Source organism: Lacerta agilis, chromosome 3 (assembly GCF_009819535.1).
Source record: "Lacerta agilis isolate rLacAgi1 chromosome 3, rLacAgi1.pri, whole genome shotgun sequence".
Lineage (NCBI taxonomy): Eukaryota > Metazoa > Chordata > Lepidosauria > Squamata > Lacertidae > Lacerta > Lacerta agilis.
The window spans coordinates 63,228,038-63,255,123 of NC_046314.1; the positions used below are offsets into that span (position 1 = coordinate 63,228,038).

The 27,086-nt window shown below is 41.3% G+C and overlaps 1 protein-coding gene across 4 annotated transcripts in view; it reads left to right on the forward strand.

Moving 5' to 3' along the window:
• Positions 1 to 27,086, forward strand: part of PLEKHG1 (pleckstrin homology and RhoGEF domain containing G1) — a 99,918-nt gene that overhangs the window by 44,314 nt on the left and 28,518 nt on the right. For 3 of the 4 annotated variants that reach the window (XM_033143987.1, XM_033143986.1, XM_033143988.1), the window contains exon 3: positions 16,960 to 17,498. In XM_033143987.1, the coding sequence (XP_032999878.1) occupies positions 16,960 to 17,498 (539 nt within the window). Of the gene's footprint in view, positions 1 to 11,454; positions 11,692 to 16,957; positions 17,499 to 27,086 lie in introns of those variants that run through there. The other variant, XM_033143989.1, reaches the window with a different exon arrangement.

Consider the following 27,086-nt stretch of genomic DNA (forward strand, 5'->3'; position numbering starts at 1 on the left):
CCTGGGCTTACTTCCTTGGAAACAAGTCCCATTTAACTTGCATGGATTAGGATGTAAATATATGAAAACAACGTCCTATTGCTTGTAATATTTATAGATTCCAAAAGGCTATAAATACACTGCAGCAGCTTTGCTTTTGCTTTTATCATACGTGTGTGTGTGTGTGTGTGTGTGTGTGTGTTATAGAGTCAACAATCTAAGAAAATAGATATGGGGTTTGGGGTGACCAAAGCTTAGAAAAGAAACCTGATAAATATCCAGAAATAAGCATTTCAGTCTTTAGATAATAGCATATTGGAAGTTTCTTCCAAAGGAGTTAGATATCCTTGGAGATCAATGCAGCCATCTCATAATGACAATTCCTTTTAGTTGAAAAGTATGTAAAATATTTTCGGGATGGTATCACTCTTCTTTGGCTTATGGCATTGAATGGAATAGCCCAAGACTACAATCTGAGTGCAAGGCAGAGGTGGGGGCTCAACATTCAATTGCTCCTTTTGATTCCACATTTGCTCCTGCACCAGAAGGCAGACCAGTGAGGCTGAATGGCAAGTGACTTGCCCAAGGTCACAAACTTGAGTTCAAGGCAGAGAGAGATCTGAGCTTTCTGAAACTCCCAACCTTCCAAATCAGTTCGCCTTCAACTAACCTAGCTAAAAACATTCAAATCTCGTTCAGCTCCTCCAACCCCCCTCAGTTAATTTCAAGAGACGCATGTTCATTCTGCCCGGCATTCCAAAAGAGAGAAGCCACCTCTTACCTCCTGCTTAGTGTCCATTTTCCTCTTCCTTTACCTGATGAACTTGGTAAAGAAGAATGAAGGGCAATTCCCCCCCCAAAAAAAGAAAACCTTAGCTTGCCACCATGATACTTTCCTCCACTGTACTTCTCAGTGCAGTTGTCTCAGGACAGACAGAGGTGAACCCTTTTCACACTTTGTTCTGCATCAGCATCAGGGTCTTAGATCCTCATCTTGAGGTCAGAATGGCTAATGTCAAAATAATGACTTTGCTTCTTGCCCCCATTTTGGCACACTTAGTGCCATATAAAAAGGAGATGCCATATGTGAAGGATACAAACCCATGGAAATACAGATGTTTATAATTTATATCATTTAAGGTTTTAGGGAAAGCATTTACACTGGTGGTGGTAGAAGTGAGTTTGGTATCACAAAACTATTTATGTTTACAATGTCCCATTAGGGTTAATGTCCTTTACCAATAATATTAAAGAGACATTTGATTTTTTTATCAAGCTTTGTATGTATATGGGAAAAAAATACTCTGAAATTATCATTTTTAGATGGCAGTTCTCATGAATGAAGGTAACAAGAAGCAGATGGAGCACACATTCCATGACAGTTTGTGCTGCTAATAAATTCTGACCAAAGCCAAGGGCTCTGGAATTACAAATTGATCCGTAATCCTTTTGTCTGGTGCTTTCCACAATCCTTGCAACTATAATAGGATGCCATTTTTTGCTTCCAGACAAAGCATTCCCCACTAGATGCAAGGTTACCAGAAGATTTTGAATGCTGCATTCCAAACTCTATTGTTAATTAATTAGTGAGTTGTCTCCACTGCTTGTGTGAGTGAAAGGCAGCTTGCAAAACTGATTTTTCCCTTCCTCCCCTGTACCCCCCCCCCCCGATAACTCTCTCCAGAGGATATAGGGTCCCTCCTGAACAGGTGGGACTGCAGTGCAAGGGAGAAGGTTAAAAAATTAAGAGAGGGCTCTTGTTTTAGCATGATCTGTGCTACCTTTGATACACATCTGATCAAAATCTCTCTTGCTGTGGGTACTCCACACTTTGTGTTTATTTGTTGTGCTGAACAGTTAAAGCAATATACATACAATGTATTCCCTCATTAGTTTGTATAATTAAATGTAACAGTTGGATACAGATACAGGCTTTACTGAACTTGATCTGTGGTTTGGAGCTGCATTGTCTATATATGCAGTCACAGTTTAGCTGGCTTCCTTCACTGCCAAAGAGGCAAGCTCTTTAAAAAAAATAAATGGACAACAGCTAGACTCTTTGTGAACTGATGCTGGAAAAAATGCAAAGCTGAAGTCTGCTGTATAAATGATTCTGTCCTTAATGCACATGTTCACTCTGCTCACTACTATTACATTATTATTTAAAAAAACAAACAAAACAAAACAAAACACCATAATCTTTACCTAGTACCAAAGCAAAGAAGTAGAATTTTGGCAGGTCTGGGACCCAAAGAGACCTGTATAAGCAGTTCCAAACATCCAGCCAGCTTTAGATTTGTGTTTCCTAATCTTAAGTATATGGCATGACAAACTGCTTTAGAAACATAGGGTACTTTAAAGAACAGTTTGTTATATGGCATGAGATGGTGGGTAGGTGGGCAAAACTATTTCATAGTAAGTAACTCTTTGGTTCCTGGCCCAGATATTTTGTATATATCATTTGCATAGAGAGAGTTTTAAAAGATAAAAATTTGCATGGAAAACTTGGAATATGCCAAGCCTAGGCATTCCTTGTCCTTTTAAATAAAAAGGAGAAATGAAGTGGGGTGGTAGTGGTTAACAGCTGCTTCCAGAGAAACACTGATTTTCCACCAAGCATGCCAGCTAATAGCTCTTATGAGAGGGTTATGCTTAGTGCAATAATAACCAGTCTAGTGGCCTCCCAGAGACTCGCCATGCTCTGGGGTTCATTCAGTAGTGAATGTGCCGCATTGTTCAGCAATGAAATGTCTGCACAGGCTGAGAGTTAGTGGCTTTTTGATTCCTTTTAAAAGTTGAGAAGTAGCAATTATCTCATTTCTTCAGTGATGTAACCAGAATTAGCATTACTACTTATAGAACAGCCTTTCCTCAACCTTGGGTCCCCAAATGTTTTTGGCCTACAACTCCCATCATCCCTAGGTAGCAGGACCCACTGGTCAGGAATGATGGGAGTTGTAGGCCAAAAACATCTTGGGACCCAAGGTTGAGAAAGGCTGTTCTAGAAGGAGGCTGATACCAGTGTGAAAACTCTTCAGGCCAAAACGATGTATTATGATACGGTAAATCATCACACAGGACACCACTTCCAGCAGTCTTTGTATGATGATCATAATGTGGCACAACTATATTTTCCTTAGCTGCTTCAGTTCTATGCTTTCCCCCAAATTGCTCACAAATTATGTGATTGCGTCCCTGTTGATTTCACTGACTACTCCTTTGATCCTAGTGGCCTAATGCAGCATTCTTCCATTGGTAGCAGGCCCTTGGCTTTCATTTGTCCTTTCCAGAGGTGCCACATTCTTGTTCATGTATCCTGGTGACTGTGCTCTCTGCTATATATTTTTTTCAGTCATGGAGTCTTTCTTGTAGGACTTTACTTATGGAAACTGACAAATGAAATGTTCTGCAGTTGGCAGGTAAGTTTAAGAAAAGATTTTGGTGCCTTGCTCTAATCTTAAAGTGAGAGGGTACAGACCTCTCCCTCAGCCCACTACTTCACTCAGAAAGAATAGAAATATTATGAGATGGTATTTTTGCATTTTTAAAAGCAGTTTTTTTCTGATTTCATGTTCCATTGTGCAAGGCTAAACAGTAATTGAAAATATTAGGAATGGTCTAGTAGTCCAGGCCTGTCCAACCAGTCGATTTCGGGCTGTCCCTGGTCGATCAACAACTCTGCTTTGATCTTTCTACCTAAAAAAAGTTCAACAACTCTGGTCTCTCCCCCTAAGAAAAGTTCCAAAACTTTTGTCCTCCTCCCTCCAAATAGCTCAACAACTCTGGTCAATCAAATGGGTAGATCACTGCCAGTTTATTTATAGTGGGAGTAGATTTCAGTCTCTTGGAAGTTGGACATTCCGGGTCTAGTCTACCTATTGCAGTCAGCTGAAAATGGTAGATTCCTGCTGTGTGTAGCCTGAATTACCCCATTTTGCATCCAGCATGCAAAGGTAGGGTTTTTCCTGCCCCCTTATTGTGCAGCAAATTATACCTTGTTTTTTGTACTGTTCATCACACTTAAATTTAGAAGTCTTTACCACAGAACGAACAGTGTTCAACATTCAGTGTCTTTTGCGAAGCAGATAGCCTGGGACATCCCCTTTTTTCTTTTGAAAATGGATCATTGCATAATTAAAGAGTTGGCCTATATAGGCGACTTGTTTCCATAGCAGCTAAAGGTCAGAAATGTCATTTGGAAGGAGTAAAATCAGCATAACATACAGTACATTATGAATTTAAAAATCCCTCTTTTTTTGCAAAACTATTCATTCATTTGACATGAAAACTGGTGGGGTATATAAGGTGGACATCAGGGTAGCAGAAACCCAAATTTGTCCATAAATGTGGAGTAGTCATCCCTCATTACAAGCTCCATTTCTGACTTCGCTATCACAGGTGACATTTCTGTGCCACCACTAACCCTCTCAGAGTTAAGTTTGAGACAAGAAGGAAAGGCTATTAAGAACATGCTTGCAGTGCAAGATTGAACCTCAATACTGATCAGTTCATAAATTAGTTACAAATTGCAAAACAGAGGTAAATTTCTAGTTTATTAATCCAGGATAGTCCATTACCTCAGATAAGGGGGAAAGAAGCTTTGTGTATGTTGCTCCTGAATGTAACTCATGCTAATAGATAAATATACTCTGAAAGTTCCTAATTATGCACCCTTCAGTTACAAAAAAATAGAATCAACAATGTGAAGTGAAAAAGTGTAGTGTTTTATATCTGCGGGAAAATTTCTGATGCTTACCATGCTGTGGCCCTGCTGTGCACATGTAATGAGAGCAGCTTGACCTTTCTGTGTGGCCAGTGTTTTTGCTGTTATTCATTTGTGTTGGAAACTTTTGTGTGGAAGGCTTTATTGTGCCCACCCATGGGGTAGGGAAAGATCAGGGTGGGATGCAGCAAAGCCCTGTGCCACTTGAATGTATTCATGAGCGTTTAGGGCAGTTGCATTTAAAAATGGCAATTTTGCCAATGCCTCCTTAAACTATTTTCACACAGTTGGCTGCTTTATGCCTAAGACAATAAATAGAGCAGTTACCGTATATACTTGAGTATAAGCCTAGTTTTTCAGCACACTTTTTGTGCTTTAAAAGCTGCCCTCGGTTTATACTCAAGTCAACCATTCCTTAAGAAGTGTACAAGAACGGTGGTTCTTTACTCTCCCCAGGCAGCTTGTTCCATTCCTGAACTGCTCACATAAATGCAAACTTTAGACCCCAGAAGGCAGAAAGCCTATCAGTTAAGGAAGTATTAAAACCCCACAATGTGCTCACTTTCCCTGGCTCCTGCTTAAACAGGACAGGATCCCAGCCTTCTCTGTATAACACAAGGGAACATTGTGCTGTGGGTTAAACCACAGAGCCCTAGGGCTTGCTGATCAGAAGAATGGCGGTTCGAAACCCTGCGACGGGGTGAGCTCCACAGCAGCAAAGGAGGAAGAGGAAGGAGCAGCCCAAAGGGCTGCTTTGGGCTGCTCGTTCCTCCTCTACCACAGTGGCAAAGGTGAACCGGCTTATACTTGAGTCAATAAGCTTTCCCACATTTTTGTAGGGAAATTAGGTGCCTCGGCTTATATTTGGGTCGACTTATACTCGAGTATATACGGTATATTTAAGTCCGTTCGAACTAGACAATGTTCTTCGTTGTAGATTTTACAGGCATTAGCCTGTTTAACACAGTGCTGTTTGAAACAGCTTGCACTTCTTAAAGCAAGTGGGCAGGCAGTGGCAGGGGCATGTGGGGGGGGGACTCCTCTTCCTTACTCCACTGCTGCCAGCCCATTGACTTAAAGGAGAAGTGTGTGCTGCTTCAAACAGCAGTTCTGCTAAGGGCTTTAAGCCTCACTTCCCAGCTGATGAGCAGGGATTAAATCCGGCTGCCTTGGCTGCATGATCCTTTTCCCTGCTGGGAGCAGTGCCCATCGCCAGTGTAGGATTAAAAACATCAATTGGCATCACCAGTGACAGCTGGTGGGTGTGTTTTTAGGAAATGGCCTTGTGGGTCAATTTTGTCCCATGAAGTGGAGGTTTCCCCACCCCTGATCTAACTAGGAGTCCACCAATTTTCTTGGGAGAAAGCTTCAGGGAGTCAAGTCTTCTGTTCATAGTCTCCAGATTCCTAATAATGTAAGAAGGTCCATCTAGTTCTGCTTTCCTGTCCTTCATTGGCCAACCAGATGCCTGTGGAGAACCCACAAGCAAGACGTAAAGTGCTATAGCAGTCATTCCCAGTGTTCCTTATAGCATATATCTAGGTTATTCTTTCTCTTGCTAGCTTTTGCTCCCCATGGATGCGAAATATGCTGATATTAGTTATATGGGCAAAGGATAAACTGGAGAGCTAGTACAGGTAAAGGGACCCCTGACCACTAGGTCCAGTCGTGTCTGACTCTGAGGTTGCGGCGCTCATCTCGTGTTACTGGCCGAAGGAGCCAGCGTACAGCTTCCGGAACATGTGGCCAGCATGACTAAGCCGCTTCTGGCGAACCAGAGCAGCTCACGGAAACGCTGTTTACCTTCCCGTTGGAGCGGTACCTATTTATCTACTTGCACTTTGATGTGCTTTTGAACTGCTAAGTGGGCAGGAGCTGGACCCAGCAACAGGAGCTCACCCCATCACGGGGATTCAGACCTTCTGATCAGCAAGCCCCAGGCTCAGTGGTTTAACCAAATCATTCCAAAAAATGTGACATCTGCATTTTTAGCAGATCAAAAAAATCATAGCACAGAGTACACCACCTACAAATACCTAGGCTTACCTTACTTTATTTCAAACCTTAGAAAAATAGTATCCTAATATATAAATAATATATTTCACCTGATCAATTAATAAAGCATGGTAAATAACTAATAAGGATATATATTATCCAGGAACTTGTCATTCCCAAACATTGTTTGTTGAGACCCTTATTCTAGAAACTTATTTGTCCAGTTTTTCTGTTTCCTAAGATACATAAGTTCCAGTGAGGTTACCATATTCCAAATCATCTTATATCTATGTAGGATTAGGAAAACCTTTACCCTGTGATTATATGCCCTCCTTCTAAGATTTCCTTCTTTCCATATGCTTATCCATTATCTGTGTTTGGACTACCTGGAGGAGAATTAGTAATGTGAGTGGAAGGAGGGTGTATTCTACAAAAACATAACAAGTCAACATCTTTTCCAAATCTTCTCTCAGGGGGAGTGGGGAATACTTTGAAAATGGAGTTGACCTAAGTGCAAGTGGGTCGCAAAGCTTGTAAGGTAAGGAATTAGGCTGGAGGCAAGGCTTCAAGCCCAGCTGTTAATTAAAAGTGCAAACTAATCCAAAGGAGTCAACCAGTTTTGGTTGTCATTGGTAACTGGGCATTACTGGTGGTTGCCACAAACCCTTCACATCCTTTTATTATTCCAGAATGTGCCGAGAAGAGGATTCAGGGAAGGAGTTAGTTTCACTTCATCTGGGTTTTGCTTTGTTTTGAGACAAGTAGTGATCCTTCACCTCAAGTCAGAATCGGTTTAGTTAGTATATTATGAAGTTCACCAACATTGCTGCTTAGAAGCAGCAAGGATCAACCTTGGTGCTTCCAAATGTCTTTAAAGCATTGCACAAGGTGAGTGACTGGCTGGCCAAGAGAGTTCTGTCTACCCTGCCCAGCATGAATAGAGCATCCCACACCACCCTTTGAATTCACTCTGATGCAAGGATAACTTGTGGGAAGGAAGACATGTATCTGTATTCTGAATTCAGGGGCAGGCTAAAGCTGGACTTGAACTGTCATAAAGTTGTGGAGTAATCTTGTTTGGAAGAGGCTAAGTCATTTGCTTTGTCTTCATGTACAGTTATCTCTGAAGTGCAGTTAATGGAATGGGAAAGTAAGAATAGCAAAGTCTAGGTGATTGGCCATTTAACTGTTTAGCTCATGGGTAGGCAAACTAAGGCCAGGGGGCCAGATCTGGCCCAATCGCCTTCTAAATCCGGCCCACGGACGGTCTGGCAATCAGCTTGTTTTTTACATGAGTAGAATGTGTGCTTTTATTTAAAACCCATCTCTGGGTTATTCGTGGGGCATAGGAATTTGTTCAGTTCCCCCCTCCTATAGTTCAACCCCCCACAAGGTTTGAGGGACAGTGGACCGGCCCCCTGCTGAAAAAGTTTGCTGACCCCTGGTTTAGCTGGTGAAGAGACAAGCTAGTCTTTGGTACAAATTTTAAAATTTAAATTAGAAAAGCTTATCTTTTCAGCCACAGAAGTGATAGCTGTGCAGACTTCAAAGAACAGTAGGGTAATAAATGGAACCCAGTGATGGTGGTTTGGGGAAACTGAATTCCACAGAAGGAAGCTTTTGAGCAAGGGGTGAGTGAGGAAGTCTGTTGCAGGAAGTCTGGAGGGAGCCCTTCTTCTCTTGCTGTAAGTTGCAGAGGAGGAAAAATCCATTTTGATGAAAAGAACCATAATCCAAATAACAAAAACGTTGCGTAAATAAACCTTTCTAGCATTCCTGTGTTACGATCTTGAGAAAGAAAATAGGGTGACTGGCAAAGAACAAACTGGGAAAAAGATCTTCTTGGTGGGAATATATTGCATTACTAGAATTAGGAGTGATGTTGTCAGTCTGCTACTAGAATGATAATGTATTTGCCTCCATAGTGCTTTGAAATACAATGGAAAAAATTGCAGATCACAACTGGAATCATTTTGGCTATAAGGTCGGGTGGGTGGGGGTTTTCAAGGAGTATTCTGTCAAGCATCTTATTAAACTTTTAAAAGTAAGAAAGAAAGCATTTTCTGCAAACTGGAATCGATGTATATACAATGTGTATACAAAACTTGGGTTTTTAGCGTATCAGCGAGATAAAAGCTTTTGTTTTATATAGAAATCTCTGCAGTATGATGTACAGGTTTAAATAATCATTGCACTGCATTGCAGAGGGTTATTAATACATAGCCCTGCACTTTGGGGAAGAAGTCAGAATGTCCTCTAAAAGATCTGAGTTGATTGTATTTCATTTATGGTTTGTTAAGATTCCTGAAGTAGGAAACTTAATGCTTGCAAATCATTGAATTGAGACCACAATATCCCCCTCGGTCATTTATAGTTGATTTGCATTTAGGAAACGTATATGTTTTTGAAAGCATGGTTAATTTTTATTGCAAAGGGGCATTCAAAACCATACATTTCTGAACATTTCAAACAGACAGCTTTTTAATAATAATAATAATAATAATAATAATAATAGATACTTGCAGCAATAAACAAAATTAAGATCTCATTTGGACAAAATAATATTCTCTTTATAGGATATCCTTTTATAAATGTCCACATCTTCCATTTCCTGCTCTGGCAATTCTATGAATTTTCAGAGGTTGTTACGTTGGATAGTAGTAAAGGTAACTTTACTGTAGATTAAAAAGAAAACTTTATTACGATGTTGCAATAAACCATGCGTATGTGGGAATTTCACATGCTGCCAGTTAAGCTTTTAATGTGAAAACAAAACTACGTGAACTGATACTCAGTGTGCTAAACCTCTGGTCCACAGTGTACCACATGGTAATGGAGATCAGCATAGTGACAGAGTTGCTTGCAGGGTTTAGACATGCTGAATGAGCATACCTGAGCCCTGACACATACCTTGCAGAAAGATGTCCACAGAACAGTTTGAGACAACATCCCTTATGTGACCAGTGTGCATTGTTTGAAATGTAGTTTTTCAATTTCTCTGATTCATATCTTGTATCAGCTTGAGAATTTCTAAGGCCAGTTGCCTAAACCTGAAGTGATGTCATCAGTCATAAGGCCCTATCAGGATCAGGCATGAATTGGCAAGCTCAGACAGATGAGGCGGATGAAGGAGAATTGGGGAGGGGTGTTGTAGAAACTGGGGTTGGATGATGGCAGTTGGATGACAGGAAGCAGGAATGCTAGCTCTCCTCTTCGCCCTTCAGACAGAGAGGAGAGCCTCATAGGAGACTAGAAAAGGCCCCAATCAGCTGCTGGCGGGGGGGGGGGAGAATAAAGTAGAAGGCAACAAAGGTGGATGCAGGACTGATATAGCCAAGACAAGATAATAGGGTTTTTAATTTACAAACTAGTATGCCATACTCACATTCTCTTAATACTTAGGGCATAGATAATATGTATGCAGTGATGTTTTAGTATGCACTTTTGCTTGACAAACATAAAAAAACAAAAACAAACCAAGGTCCAGCATATTTTGAAATCAATATGTGATAGTTGGTTTTGTGGGATGGGTTTTAATATGTAGGAGAGGCTATATGCAGGTAAAATACTTATATTTACATTAGAAACAGTCTTAGGCATGTGCCTGAGCTGGAGCAAGCAGAGGGCATGTCTGCCCTCATTGCTGGTCAAAGGAAGGGAGTGGGGAACACGAAATGCTTCTTTGTTTCTCCCCACTCCAGAGAGGAGGGGAATTGACTTCATAAAGAGCCCTCTCTGCCAATTATATTTCTATGGTCTGAGTCTCTGCCTATCAGCAATACACCTCTGTGGTCGTTAGTTCCTAAACTTACTAACTAGCAAGAATATGCATTGTTGGATTTGACTGCAATCTCCCACAGGTGTACCAGAAACTGCACCACTCATGATGGTTCGATGAGATTGTTGGAGACCTTTTACATTCAAGATGTGTGCTCCATCTGTATGCAGTGCAATTATTAGACAGACTAAAATTTGTGAAATTGTGGCCTGGTAGTTTTGATATTACTAACATTTTAGAAATACCTGATACAGGTTTTAAGGGAAGTGCAGAACTGGACTGGACATAATAAGTGCCCTGATACCATTACTTAGTTTAAGGAACCTGGCATTGGTGTCATTTTGTCATACGGCTGCATATTATAGTTTGAATTATTTAAAAAAAAAAACCCACTAAAAATATTTATAGCGTTTTCTGTTCATGTTTTTATATTTAAAAAAATATAAATGCTTCATCAGGTGTATGTGTATGCAAACTCCTCTATGCCTTATATTTATATTTATTTTATTTTTAGCAAGAATGCATCCTTTTAATTTAAAGAAAATCTTTAATTTCAATTTATTGCAGTGGTGGTGGGGGACAGATAAAAAGTTAAAGTATAAAGGCCAAAATGTTGCTGTTAAATTTGCAGTGCAGCGCCAGCCATTTTTAATATGCCAAAACTGTCTTCACATGTTGGTGCAATTCAGGGGTATCAATTTACCTATTTCTGTACTCTTAAAACTATTATTCTCCTGCACTAACAGGACATTGATTTTATCTGTCCCAGCTCATATTTTCTTTGCATTTTTCTTAGTGTTGTGTAGAGTTAATCACTGGTTGAAGGAAAGCAATCAGAATGTAGTGGAGCTGCTTGGCGTCCCTCCCCCACCTAAAGAGAATAGTTAGTGGCGTGTTGCTCAGCGAAGTGTGCATTTAAAGTTACCCACAGTGGTGTCTATTGTCCTGTTCCTGAATTGAATGATGTCATGTTTCATTTAAGGCTCTTAGCGATGCCGACGACTGCATTTGGTGTGGGCAATGAGAAAGTTGTGAATCAGGTTCCTGTGGAGCCTTTTGTGCATTAGGGTTTCGATAGCCGAAAGCTGACTCAGGCAGTATTTCTACCAAAGGAGCTGAACAGGCTAGCGAGACCATCTCATTTTACCTTAGTGCCGGACTGAGGTGATTTGGGGGAACTGCTGGAGTTGGAGAATGCATTTATCTTCTATTACACACAGGTAGGTTGCAAGTTGTGCGAGGAAGCGTAAGGGAGAGAGAGAGGGGAGCTTGTCCGTTCACTGCGTAAGGAGCATTGAAGACATTCCACAGTGGTGAGATACCGTCGCAGAGGACTTTCCTTTGGAACAGCGCTTGGGGACTCAAACGTGTTGTATGCTATGACAGAAGACTGTGTGATAGAGCCGGGTAGCTTATTTGAGCTTGGGAAACAAAAGGCAAACTGGTGGGCGAGTTTGTAGTTGCCTATAGGCATTTGGGGGTTATTTGAAAGGAGCCCATCATATAAAGTGCTTCACTGGCTGCAGGTTTTGCAGTTCTTGAATGGGTTGTTGAATATTTCTGTAGTGTGCTGAATTTGCTTTGTATGCTGCAATGAATACAGCTTGAAGACTGCTGAAGATGGTTGTGGTTGGTTTGTTTTTTTATTACATTGCAGCTAAACTGTCCATGCTGCCTATGCAAAGTGGTGTTTGATGTCATCTGTGTTCAGGACAGAGTGCCGTATCTGTGTGGGAAATTTCCATGGCAGTAACATTTTGTCAAATTTCTGGACCAAAGAGCTTACAGCACCTGTGAGTGGGTGTGCACTGTAAGGTGGTCAAGCTCTGGAGCATGTTGCCCTTACCTTTCAAATAAAATTTGATTACAACTTTTTATAAGCAACCTTTCTTACTCTTGTGTTGTACAGCAGCATGACCCTAATTGCTTAAAAGCTCCCTAAATAAATTATTAAGAATGGAAATAGCTCAGATTGACATTTGATTTCATGTGGAATAAATGATAATTATTTAGTGGTATAATGCTGATTATATGGATAATAATTTTAAAATTGAGTGTTTCAGGGAGGCAACAGCATGAATCGTTTGCTTTAATGTGGGATGCAGATGTTCACATGTAGTTTCAGCAATTAGTATAAGGAATACAAATGGGTGTGAAGTCTCAAATGTGGCACTCTTAGATTTATCAAGCTACATTATTTTGACCTTTGAAATTGTCAGAAATAAGAGTTCTTTCAGCGATTGCTGTAAGCATAACCATTGAAAGCACCAGCATCTCCTAAAATGCATAATCAATGGCAAAAACCTGAATATGGCATACTTGATATCAAAACCTCATGTAAGTTAATGTTAGACTATTAACCATGGGAAACTTATTTTTTCATATTTGATCTTGCAACATACAGTTTCTAGTACTAAAGTTACCTGTGAGTGCATTTCCCAGCCTTATATTGTAACACTGTCTCTCTAGTTCACTGTGTGTGTTTGTTTGTGTTTAAAGTCTCTTGTTGGCATATCAGCAGTATGTGCCTTCACAGGCAGTAGGCCAGACAGGGTGGGGAGCTTAACTACATTTGTGGAAAGGTATGGGCAAGAAAGGGATCATGTTGCTGAAACACATTTATCTGTGAGTGTTGATAAACATGCAATTAGCCCTCTTTCCATTGCTTAGCTTGCACAAACCAAACCAAAGCCCTGTCAGTTGTAGATCTATGAAAGCATATAGAGCTGGCATTCTTCCCCCTACCCCAGTGCACAATAAAAGGGTGAAAATGGATTTAATGCTTGATATAGACCTGTTGCCCAAAATGCAGTCCTCTTGTTACCCACCTCTACTCCAGTATAATTTTGTCAGATTTACCCCAATACTTCCTTGCCTCTACAACTGGCAGCCAGTGATAGGGTGCAGGGTGGCAGAATTTGGGGAAATGAAATGTTAAGCCTAACCAAATCTTATAAAGTCGGACAATTTGCTTGACAGAGACAGCCATTTTCTGCAGCAACCACGTATCAAGCACCTTGGGTATTTCCACTGAAATATGCTTTATGCAGAGGTATGTACCATAGGATTACAGTGTTTAAAGGAATCTCATAGATCATAAAATGAAGCATCCTGTTCTTTTGGTCTAACATTTATTAGAATTCTAGATCTACTTAAAGACTCACATTGGCAACAATTTATAATCGTAACATTATTTTTGTAACAAGTGTTGCCTCTAGCATTACCATTCAGCAGCAGACCTGGATATCCACCTGAACTAAACTAAAAATTTCAGTGTCACTTACTGCTTTCCTAAAGGCCTCTAAGATAGGACCAAAAGAAAGGGCCATTGCAGTATGCAGAAGGCCCCAGGCTAAATCCCTAGCATCTCCAGTTAAATGGTTGGGTTGCAGGTGATGGACTTCTGCCTGTGGCATTGGAAAGATGCTGCCAATCACAGTAGACAACACTGAGCTACTTGACTAAATACTCTGGCCTGACATAAGCAAGTTTCCTTTACTACTATGACCTTGAGAGTCATCTTATCCAACCCCCTGCAAAGCAGGAATCTCAACTGGATCATGCATGACTGATAGCCATCCAACCTCTGCTTAAAAACCCCCAAGGAAGGAGAGTCACCACCTCTCATTGGCGTCTGTTCCACTGTTGAACATCTCTTACCACCAGAAAGTTCTTCCTAGTGTTTAGTCGGAATCTCATTTCTTGTAACTTGAATCCATTGGTTCAGGACCTACCCTCCAGAGCTTGCTCCATCCTCTACGTGACAGCACTTTAGAGATTTAACGGTGGCTATCATATTTTCTCCAAGTCTCCTCTTTTCCAGGCTAAACATACCCTATTCCCTCAGCTGTTCCTCATAAGGCTTGGTTTCCAGCCTCTTTATCATCTTGGTTGCCCTGCTCTGCACATATTTCAGCTTGTCAATATCCTTAAATTGTGGTGCCCAGAACTGGACGCAGTATTCCAGGTGTGGTCTGACCAAGGCAAAATAGAGTGGTACTATTGCTTCCCTTGATCTGGACACTATATTTCTGTTGATGCAGCCTAGAATAGCTTTCCCCCACTGCTGCATCACACTGGTGACACATATTAAGCTTGTGGTCTACTAAGACCCCTAGATCCTGTTCACATGTACTACTGGCAAGCCATGTGTCCCCCAGTATATTTGTGCAGCCTAAATGTAGAACCTTACATTTGTCCTTATTGAAATTCATTTTGTTAGTTTTGACCCAGTTCTCCAATCTGTTAAGGTCATCTTTAGTGCAGCATCGGTTACCCCTCCCAGTTTGGTGTCATCTGCAAGTTCGATGAACATCTCCTCAATACCTGTTAGTCTTAAATTTTCCAGACACAGCTTTGTAATATTCAGATCCCATGAATTTGGCTGCAGAGCTTTCATGCTCTTAAACCAGTGATGGGGAACCTGTGGCCCTCCAGATGTTGCTATATAGTACACCTTCCACCATCCTTGACTATTCGCTATGCTAGCTGATGAGAGCTGGAGTCAAGCAACATCTGCAGGTCTCAGGTTCTCCATCCCTGTCCTAAACCCTGGGTCAAGGTCCTCTAACCTGAAGGCTTTTAAGAGCAGAGCACGTTACAACTTAATTAAAGCTAAGTGGTTGTAAAAAAATGATCAAGATCTCACATTGCACAATATCTTCTTTTTTGCTTGTATTGCCTTAAATGTGGCCCCTCCTGAGGATTCTTTGCTTCTCTTTCTATAGTTTATATTACTGAACTGTGCTGTGTTGACAAAGTAAACATGACTTACTAGTTCATTCAGGTTATCTGTAAGTGAGACAGCATATCAGTGAAACAGGAAGAAAGACTACAAAGTGATTGAAAGAAACAGGAACTCTTTCTGCTTCAGCTAAGGCAGCTAATCAGGTGTCCTTTGTCACAGATTTTAAGTTATACGTCTTTGTGATAAATTAACGGAAGACTTTCCCAGTTATCTTATTTATCCAGGTTTCAAGCCAGTCTAAATCTGCAGTGTATTTTTATTCTGGTTTTAGTGGTGTTTTTAATGCTGAGAGCACACATACTGTACATATTGCTTTATCAGAAACCAAGGAAAATTACTCCTTTTTCACTGAAGCTGCATATACTAATTTTTGTAATAAATTTAGTTGCTAATCACAAAAATATTGGGCAGAGAGAGAGAGAGAGAGAGCTGTGCAAGAGTGCAATGGGGAGGCTTAATGGATCATCATAGCCACAGCCATCCTTCCACAGCTTCACTGCTAGCACCAGCCAGGGCAGAGTGTGGAGAACAGAGACTGCAGCAAAGGGATTCAGATCAATTCTGTTGCTTGATGGCATATGGGCAGATCCTGTGCTGGCTCAGCCCTTCTCTGAAAACACTTCATTTCAGTGGTAGTGTCTTCCCAATACCTCCAAACCCACTCCAGCATGATGGATCAGGGTTTTTGCTTACTTGGCTGCAGTAAAAAATGAGAAAGTGTTGTCCACACCTTAAAGTTTTCACAAATTTATTATTTAAGTACATATATTCTTCTTCTTTTCCCTCCCCTTTTAAATTAAAGTATGAAAACCTAATGAATTTGCAATGTCACTGTGAACAGGCTAAGCAACAACTTACACATGTAAAAGTGAAGATTTGTCCAGTAAATAGTATGCCAAGAGATCTAATTTGAGCGTTCCTTCTCCAAACAAGGGAACGCGGGTGGCGCTGTGGGCTAAACCACTGAGCCTAGGGCTTGCTGATCAGAAGGTCGGCGGTTCAAATCCCATCAACGGGGTGAGCTCCCATTGCTCTGTCCCAGCTCCTGCCCACCTAGCAGTTTGAAAGCATGTCAAAGTGCGCATATATAAATAGGTACCACTCCAGCGGGAAGGTAAACGGCGTTTCCGTGCGCTGCTCTGGTTCACCAGAAACGGCTTAGTCATGCTGGCCACATGACCCAGAAGCTGTACACCGGCTCCCTCGGCCAGTAACGCTAGATGAGCGCCGCAACCCCAGAGTCAGACACAACTGGACCTAATGGTCAGGGGTCCCTTACTCTCCAAACAAGAGGGGTGGAATATAATCTCATCCCCATATATAAAGGTAAAACTTAAATCTGAAAGCTCTCCTGTCCGCATACAGTATCAAGAAGGAAATAGAAAAAGAGTACAGTGGAAAATATACAAGGCAGTTCTACAAACCAGTTTACAACAGTTACTAGCTCACCAAATGTTTCACTAGCTTATTTGCCAATTTATTGACGTTTCCCATACCTGTAAGGTATGCTTTCTCAGTACACATAATTAGTCAAATGGCTGTTTATATAGGCCTGAAGGAAGTGTCTAGGGAGAGACTGCAGGGAAGCTGGTTTATTATAGTAAATTGGGACTGTGAGCGATGATTTCAAATAGCTGTCAAAGGTAAGCAGGTTGGACGTCTCCCTTTTTTGGGACGCGACTCAATGATAATGACACTTTATAACACAGGCATTGTTTCTTTTTCCTCCCCTTAAAGATGGCTACCATTTGCCTCTTGCCGTGCTGCCTCCTGTGATGGTAGGCACGACCCCCAAGACAACAGGGGAGAGCCTGCACAGAGAAGACGGACACTTCCACTACTGTGGGATTAAGACCATGGAACTGTCAGACAGTGACCGTCCTGTTAGCTTCAGCTCCACCTCATCTTCTGCATCCTCCAGGGATAGCCACTGTTCCTTTGGCAGCAGAACAACACTAGTTTCAAACAATCACCTGGGCTTATTCAACCAGGATAAGGAAACGGGGGCCATAAAGCTAGAGCTGAGCCCGGCCCAGCGATTTTCCAGCAAGGAGCTGAGAAAAAACAACCCTCCAAAGGAGCAGACCTCTGACGGAAGTCTTGGGAGAAGGCCAAGTATGCCACGGAGAGCTGAATCTAAGGAAAGTAGCAGAAACTGTGTCATGTCCTTGATCGCTGAGCCTCCAAGCCCAAAGCTCCTGTACGTTGACAGAGTGGTCCAAGAAATCCTGGAGACAGAGAGGACGTATGTGCAGGATTTAAAAAGTATCATGAAGGTAAGTGGATCACTCTTAAACTCTAATAGGATAGACAATGTGCAAAATAAATCCTCTTGCAAACAATACCAAGAGCATGTGGCTTTATTGCAAGCCTTGCACTAAATTGGTATGCTGTGGTGGGCAGCTCAGCCAGCTTTCTGTGGATGAATAAATGCTCTTGTCATTTATGATACTGGGGCAGCAGCATAATTCCTATTTGTAGTGGTGTCTTCCTGGACAGGCAATATGAATTGCTGGTAGTAGTCCCAGTAGTAGGGTTTTACAAAATCAGCCATTGTTTGCTAGATATTTTCTAGCATCTACTGTACCATGTTTTCAAAACCTCTTGGATAGTTTTGCCCCCAACCCATTTCTCTTTGTCATCAGGGTTTATAAACTGCTCCTGTTCCAATGTTCATAGAATCTCTCATGAATCTGGTATCCTGTAATTTCCTATGAATCTTTACTGTTTCTCTAAAATGGTACTTGGTATTCAGAGCTGTTTTCTTCTACCATCACCCCCAGCAAAGATGCTGGGATGTACACACACACACACACACACACACACACACACACCATGTTTTCCTCTTTATGTGGAGCTAGTGAAAGGTGCTCCTACTTTTAGGTGCAGCAGTGGGCCTCCAGCCACAAGGAAATTGTAAACCTTGAGTGACCAAGGGAGATGGAACTCCATCAGTGACTGGAAGCATTCAGCCTCTGCTGAGTATTAATACCACACTTATGACATCCAGTTCTCTCTATGATCAAACAAATGTGGAATTTGAATGTTCTTTTTGGTATAATGTGGAATTCTTGGATGTGTGACTAGCTCTTCCAAATGTTCCCCTGTCCATGCTCCTAGGTGAACTATATTTTATTTATTGCTTTGTCAGTTATGATTCTTTGGCCTCCTTGTCCAGTGCAAACACAAATCATAGAGACGAACACATAATCTGGAAATCTTATAATGTGTAGCTTCGGGCAATTCTCTCTGTTAAGTACATCACTAATCCGGAAAAGAAAATACTAGTCTGATGATGACACAAAAAAGCAGACAGCAAGGCAAAAAAGATTATCAAGGTTTGATATACAAAGGCAAGTTTTCTTTAAAAAAAATTAATCCCCAGAAACAAGTCTTTTCCTGCACAGTTGCATTACGTACTTTAACTGCTGGTTTATAGTAAAAATCATCTATATGGAAGGCATTTTAAAGGTTCTTAAACAAGAATGAAATAAAACTGCTAAAGCAAGCAATTCTTATGTCCAACATACTTGTCCTGCATAGATCTGAATAAGGTTTAGAAATTTCAATACAGCTGCTAACCCAGTTTTCAAATCTTCTTATTTTCACAATAAAAACAGTGTTTACTAACTTATAGAGCATAAAATAACTGCCAGTTTTTCAGTTGGAGACATGAGCACATGTTAAGAGATAACATTGGTGACCTCCAGTGCTGGATATTGGAGATTTTTATTATTATTATTTAAATAATACTATATTTGGTTTAAGCTGCAATCTTATGTTTCCTTCCCGAGTAGCCTTGGGAAGGGGTACAATGCTTCTCTGCCAGTGGAGTGGGAGGCTCACAGGCACTACTATTGCTGCAAGATGCCGCCTTATTCAAATTATGGGAAATTCTGCTGGTTTTGATTCCCTTCTGGCAGTGTTGCAGCATGCAGGGGACAAAACATCCTGCAGCATCTCATCAAGGCTTAGGGCAGCTTAGACATGTTTGTATTACAGGGTCTGTATCCTTCAGGGCTCACAATCTGGCTTTGCTCTCTCCTTCCCACTTTCACCTTTCAGTTCCCTTTCTGTCTCTTTTTAAACAGTGGGGAGGCTGCAAAAGGAAAGAGGCTTCAGTGGGTGACCTTCTGTGTCCTAAACCAGTGTTTTTCAACCACTGTTCCGCGGCACACTAGTGTGCCGCGAGATGTTGCCTGGTGTGCCGTGGGAAAAATGGAAAAGTAATTATAAAATACTTTCTTTGTGTTTATTCAAGAGAATTACTTTATATATAGTCAATATAGGCACAGAGTTAATTTTTTTAACATTTTCTAATGGTGGTGTGCCTCGTGATTTTTTTCATGAAACAAGTGTGCCTTTGCCCAAAAAAGGTTGAAAAACACTGTCCTAAACGATATCACCAATTCCTCCTGCAACTCTACTCCCTTTTTTTGCATGCTGCCTCATATTTGGGGTCAATTATTGTTCTTAGGAATTTACTTTGTCCGTGCAGCATGCTTTATCCCAGAAAGTAGTCTCTAGAGCAAGCAGAAATGCAGGGCAGTGTCTGCCCTGTGGCAATCAGCTTGACTTTGTCAGAAGCAGCTAAAATGTTAGAGGCTTTACCTTCGCTTTGGCCTCCTTGGAAGGCAGTCATGAACATGCTTAGCTTTATGACAAGTGGTATAATCATCTAGTAGCTAATTAGAAGTAAGATGGCATTCTCCATGGTGTGATTAAAGTATTTCATATCACCTGGAAAAGGAAGGACTGCTATTGTGGCCACGGAATCCTGTCTCCCAGCTCACATTTTCTCTTTGAACATATACACAGTTCAAAAGACTAGGTGCACACTTGAATAATGATGCCCTTCAAAGCCACAGGCCCATTACAACATATGCAGAGGTAGGCATTACTGTTTTTCAAGGGCAGTTGAGCCATAAAAAATATTTGCTGACAAGGTTGTATGAAATCTGTCGGACAGAGAAGCAAACACAGATTGATAGGTATATCCTCTAGCACTGCTAGACTCAGGTGTTTCATTTGCCCTGTGTTCCATGAATTGTGTGCTGTTGTTTTTAAGACAGCTTAGAAAAATTAAGACGAACCCCATTCACTCTTAACCAAGATTTTGAACAGTTTCAAAACCTGGTTTCAAAATTTGGTGAGCTTGTGGCTTAGGGTGGCTAATCTTAGAAGCTGCTGGCAGCTCCCTTTGTTCCTAACCATCCTGGCTGGGGCTGATGGGACCTGGATCCCAGCAATGTTTGGGAGAGCCCTGGATTAGTGATTTCTGCCACAGCCCTATTCAAGCATTAAAGGGGTGCTATGATGAGGGAGAGAGTGAATGTACTCATTGGCCCCCAACACTGAGGTGTCCCTGCCACCCAACCAAGCCATTTCCCACATGTTAGAGGGTGAGGGTCTTCAGCAAGGACCCCACTATACTCATGGGGTACTCCTTGCTCATGCAGGGATTTACATACAGCAGGCTCCCCACAGGACACCCTTTGCAATGCAGAGTAGCAGTGACTGAATGGGGCATAACCTGCTAGTGCAGGAGTGAGGAAACGACAGCCTGTCAGTCAGCCTTGGCCTACCATGTTGTTTCCGCACCGTGATGTCAGCCAATGGGCAGGAGAACAGGGTTTAATCCTGCACGGGCTGTATGCCCTTGAAGTGTTAGTGATGATTAACATTGATGACCATATGATTCTTAGACATCGTTACAAGTTGTGTTCCAATGAAATTTTACTGCTCAGTCTTCTTCTGTAGCTGTGATTAGGTTGGTGTGTAGCTGTCTGGGTGGGGGGTGAGTTGGAGTATTGCTCCAGGTCAAGCACCACTGGGGAGGAGATGGCTGCATCATTCCAGATCTTCAGTGTTTTTCCGTTTCTGCCTCAGTTGGCAGAAACTCAGCAAAACTGGATCTTTGTCACTCACTCACACACACACACAAACGCCACGGATGTACACCAATAGTCAAAAGTAACTATGCCAGTTTCTTAATCCTGACCATTGGAGAATATTTCAAAGTTGCCTGTAATAGCTCAAAGCTGATTTTAACAGCTGGGTGGGATGCCACAACACAAATTGGTACGTAATTCTTCAGTAATATAAATGAATGCTCTACAGATCCTCCCTTAATCTTTTTTTATACACCTTCTGAGTAGAAAAGACAGTTTTCTGGCACTCCTAACTGTATTGAGCTATAGAATTGCCCCAGAAGATTAACACTATTGTACTTGCTGCTCTTGTTAGCAATGAATGGATCACTCAACCAAACGGTTGGTTGGCTGACTAGCAAGCTCTATTGTGTATGCAAATCAAAATAGATAAAAGGATGAGAGTTAATCTGTTTCAGCTTTTGGAAATCTCTGATTCTTTTATTAGGAAGGAAGGGAAGGGAATGTTAAATGCAATGTACAGGACAACTGGTCCCCCCCCCAAAAAAAAAATATTCCTGTAACAAAACTAAATGGTGCTGCTGCTTTAGAGAAACATAAATAAACAGAGTGTAAGTTTGGTGGCAATAGTGTTCTAATGATTTTATCTTATTGTAAGCAGGTTGCTGCTTATATAATTGTCAACTAGCCATTTTGTACAACTGTTTTCTTCTTGATAAGTCTTTGTAGGTTGTCCCTAGAAGGGTCTAGAATACATCATGGAGACCTGCTTATGAATTACCATTGCAAAATACAAAATCTGACTTCCATTGCTGTGGGTTACCGGTAGTTTAGCTCCCCAGCTTGCCATGGACTGAGGTTCACCCACAGTAGGATACCTTGGCTGGAATGCTTTCCAAAGAGTATCCCTATGGGTTAAATTCAATATATCTTTTCCTTTTTTCCACATATAATTCCTGGAGTTGTTATGGTTATGTTTTCAACCTTTCAAGTGGATAGGGAAGTCTGGACTGGGTCAGGAAGCATGGTTTTTCTTTTCTGTAGGAAGTAAACTATTGTTTAATAGATTTTATAGATGGGATAGCATAGTTTTGCAACTTGCAGGGCTATATTTCTTGTTAGAGTAACATGTAATAATGAGGCCAATGACAAATGTGACATTAAGGATTGTTGTGTATTCAAGATGAATTGGTTTTGTGGATTCCCATCACCTTCTTAAATTGACTAAATCACCTTGGAAAGTAGGTGGAAGCGATTCAGTATTGTTCTGTTTTTTATGATTGAAAGGATCATTAATACAGCCATACCTCATTTTGCGAACGGGATCCATTCCGGAGCCCCGACCGCTAGCTGAAAAGGACGCAGGGCAAAGCACCATGTCTGCGCACTCATGCGGAGCGGTTTGCGCTTCTGCGCATGTGCGAAGCGCGATTTAGCACTTCTGTGCATATGTGAGTGGCAAACCCGGAAGTAACCCATTCTGGTACTTCCAGGTTTGCCACGGACATTCGCCGGAATGAACCCTAGACAAGGTGGACGTTTGCGGAGGTATTACTGTAATAGGAGGTTGGACTAATCCTGGCTGACTCTCAGTGACTTACAGTCATCATCATCATCATGAGCAGCAGCCAATAGCTTGGGTTATCACAGAATTGCAGAGTTGGAAGAGGTCTCAAGGGTCATCTAGTCCAACCCTCTACAATGCAGGAATCCAACCTTTGCTTTAAAAACTCCAAGGAAGGAGAATCCACAACCTCCTGAGGGTGTCCGTTCCAGTGTTGAACAGCTCTTACTGTCAGAAAGTTCTTTCTGGTGTTTAGTCGGAATCTCCTTCCTTATAACTTGAATCCATTGGTTCAGATCCTAGCCTCCGGAGCAGGAGAAAACAAGCTTGCTCCACTCCCACCCCACCCCCATATGACAGACCTTTAGATATTTGAAGATAGCTACCATAGCTCCTCTCGGTCTCCTCTCTTCCAGGTTAAAGTACCCAGCTCACTCAACCGTTTCTCATAAGGCTTGGTTTCCAAACCCTTAATCATCTTGGTTGCCATCCTCTGCACACATTTCAGCTTGTCAGTATCCTTCTTAAACTGGACACAGTATTCTAGGTGTAGTCTGACCAAGGCAGAATAAAGTGTTATTATTACTGCCCTTGACCTGGACACTATACATCTATTGATGCAGCCTACAATAGCATTAAGTAGCTTTTGTTTGCTGCTGCAACACACTGTTGATGCATTTTAAGTTTGTGGTCAACTAAGACCCCTAGATCCTTTTCACATGTACTACTGACAAGCCAGGTATCCCCCATCTTATATTTGTGCAGCTGGTTCTTCCTGCCTATGTGCAGAACCTTACATTTGTCCCTATTGAAATTCAGTTTGTTAGTTTGGTTATTTCAAGTGCATTTGATTTGAACCTGATTAAGCTGTCCTGATCATGGCTATTGATTTATATTGGTGTGACTGCACAACCGTTGCAAAAATATCTGTAGTAATAAGCATTATTTTAAGGGTTTTTTCTAGCAAAACTAGCCTAGGATAACACTTTATTTGCAAGTATGTGTTGCTTCAGTTCTCTGTCTCCTGACATTAGCATCTCACTAGGAAATGGTCTGTTTTTGCTCTTATAACATGCTTTATTTAAATTTGAAACTTAAAAATACTGAGGAAAGAGGCTAGCTGTATAGAAATAAAGATAGATCTTTTGTAACCCTGCATATTTTTTCATAGGGCAGGAAAAGGCTTTTAATCTATAGTCTTCCAAAAATGCTTAAACCAAGCCCATTCTTGGACTATTTTATATATGCATAAATATTGAAAAACAAATAATTGTTTTTGTTTCCATGTCCGAGAAAGTGGTCAGAATTCCCCATCTATTGCCTCTTGCTAAACCTGTTTCTCAATTCAGGTAAGCACTGTTTATATAGCAAGTGATAAATGTGTTAATAATCTAGTTAATTCCCATATTCTGTTTCTGTGACTGAAGTGTCTTTGTTGATACAGCTTTGTTGATGTGCGAGACACAGTAATCTTTTAACAGGCTTTCTTCTCAGTGCTATGAATAGTAAATGATCTGATGTTCTCACATTGATTTTTTTTTGTAGGCCTTATATTATGCTTCCCCACAGTGTTTGCCCAAACCTTTCCTACATCTGGGGCTTACACCTATGAACTCAGACATTCCCATGTTTATCATGCTGCTTCAACTATAGAACAGAGGTCTCTAACCTTTTGATGCCCAGGGAGCATATTTGACAATCTAAGAAACTAAGAAATACCCATTTCAAAACTAGTGGTGCTAAGATACTTCCCCTCCCACAGAAAAAAAGGGCAAAACACCTATGCTTCCCCCCCCAAATAAATAAAACACAAAAAAGATAACATTTCTCCTTTTTCTTCTCCAGAAACAACAGTGAATGTTTTGCTGTAATTTCAGGGAGACAATAGTACTTGGCTCTGATAGCTTTACTAAAGATTCATAGGCCATTCCATTATGACGGTTGCCAGCTATGCGATTAGGGAGTTTCCAGCCTTTTTATTATGGCTTCATATGCTTGCAGCTGCTGTGACATTGTTTGCCGCTGTAGTTTTGTTTGACCTTAAAGGGTCAAAGAATCCTTAAACAGAAAACAAAACAAAACAGCAGAATCTTGGTTGCACAGCTTTGATCATTTTCCTTCAGAGACTCACTGAGAGATCAAGTTTATTTCTAAATGACATTTCTGTTTCCAGGTTGAGTTTGCAGAGCTATTAAATGACCAGGCATAACATGATGCAACGATGCATCTCTGGGAACTGGGTTGTTGTTGTTGTTTTGGTTCCATCTGCTGTATTACACTTCATGATCATGCAAACGTTGACTTATTCATTCTCTTGTCACACTCTATCACAACCCTCACAACCTACTGCCTGCTAGAGATTTTCAACAACTTTTTTTCAGCCCCTGCCAGCATGACTAGTGGTTATGACTTGTAGGAATCATAGTCCAAAAAACTTGTGCTTGCAGTTGGTACTGAGTGACCTAGCCTGCTCTTGAGATGGATCTCATAGACCATGGATATCTGTTCTTCCAGACCCTTCCATGCATATTGTTAACCAGCTCTACATTATACATTTCCTTGGCTGGAATTTGTCCATGAACTCTGATGATAGCTTTTGTCTACGTGGATGGAGAATGGAGAGGGGTGGGTGGGTAGAAATCTACCTTTTGCCTCTGTGCTGGACCTGCCTACCGCTGAAATGTGGCCCTCAGAATGTTGTCCAGAAGGAAATATGGCCCTTGGGCTAAAGAAGTTTTCCCTGCCAATAGGGTATAAGTTGCATCTCTCCACAGAGTACACAGATGTGTGGACCTGTGCACAGGTGTACTATGCAATCCTGTTCCCCAGACGTACTTGAAAGATGCACAGGGAACCCTTCTAATCAGCTGTTTGGTAGGGAAGCATCCAGAGGGCCTCACAAGTAGCTTTGTATCTTGTGAGGTGAACTGCAGACTGAGGAAAGGAGATATTGAAGTTCTGTTAGAAGAAATAACACACTCTCCTTTAACCCTGTTGATGCAGTTATTTATTTTTTGCCCATTTCCTACCCAGTGTTTATTGTGCAATGTAAAGCTTTTATAGTTCTCTGAAGACCACAGAGCCTAGGACTTGCTGCTCACAAGGTCAGCGGTTTGAATCCCCGTGATGGGGTGATCTCCTGTTGCTCAGTCCCAGGTCCTGCCAACCTAGCAGTTTGAAAGCACATCAAAGTGCAAGTAGATAAATAGGTACCGCTCTGGCGGGAAGTTAAACAGTGTTTCCGTGCACTGCTCTGGTTTGCCAGAAGCGACTTAGTCACGCTGGCCAAATGACCCAGAAGCTGTCTGCGGACAAACGCCGGCTCCCTCCAACAGTAAAGTGAGATGAGCACCGCAACCCCAGAGTCATCCGCGACTGGACTTAACGGTCAGGGGTCCCTTTACCTTTACCTATGGTGACATTATCTTGTTGCTAACCAGATGCCAAAAGTCTGGGGGACAGGAATCAGAATTTAGGTAGACTAGGTCAGTCATTTCACTTACAAATACTTGTCCAAAACTATTGATGGTTGTGCCAGATATCCAACAGATAACTTGACTAGCCTGCTTATAAAGCAGTCACTATGTACTTTGGCAATACAGATATTATATATTACAATATGTTGTGTTTCATTATGTATCATTGCAATATAGGCATCATCTGTATTCTCACGATATTTTAGTGTGGTTTAGTCAAAGTAGTGCTCTCCCACTATTGTTGGACTCCAACTCACATTAGCATTTGCCAGCATCGCCAAGGGGCAGAAATGATAGGAAAACATCACTTGAAGGGACCTCATTAGCTACTTCCACTTTTGTTCTTTTTCACATCAAACAACCTTTGCTCTTACAAAAGCAAATTATGAACCGCTTTAAAGTGGTAAGCTTTCTGGACAAGATTGAAACTGTCGTTAATGGGAAGAATAGCTGTGATAAAAATGAATGTCCTACCAAGGATGCTGTTTTTATTCCAAGCCATACCAATTTTGGATAAACTGGATTGTTTTAAGAAATGGCAAAAGGACTTATCAAAGTTTATATGGCAGGGCAAAAAGCCAAGAATCAAGTTTAAGATCCTAACAGACTCTAAAGAGAGAGGAGGCTTTGCCCTGCCGGACTTAAGACTTTACTTTGAAGCAGCGGCCTTTTGCTGGCTAAAGGATTGGTTTAAACTAGAGAACGTTGATGTGTTGGACTTGGAAGGACATGATAATATGTTTGGTTGGCATGCATACCTTTGGTATGACAAGGTTAAGATCCACAGAACTTTTAAGTCTCATATAGTTAGAAAATCCTTGTATCAGGTCTGGATTAGATATAAAGACTTGTTAGAGAGAAAGACCCCTAGATGGATCTCTCCAGTGGAGGCCAAAGCCTATAAGAGACCGAACATGTCTGCAAACTGGTTAA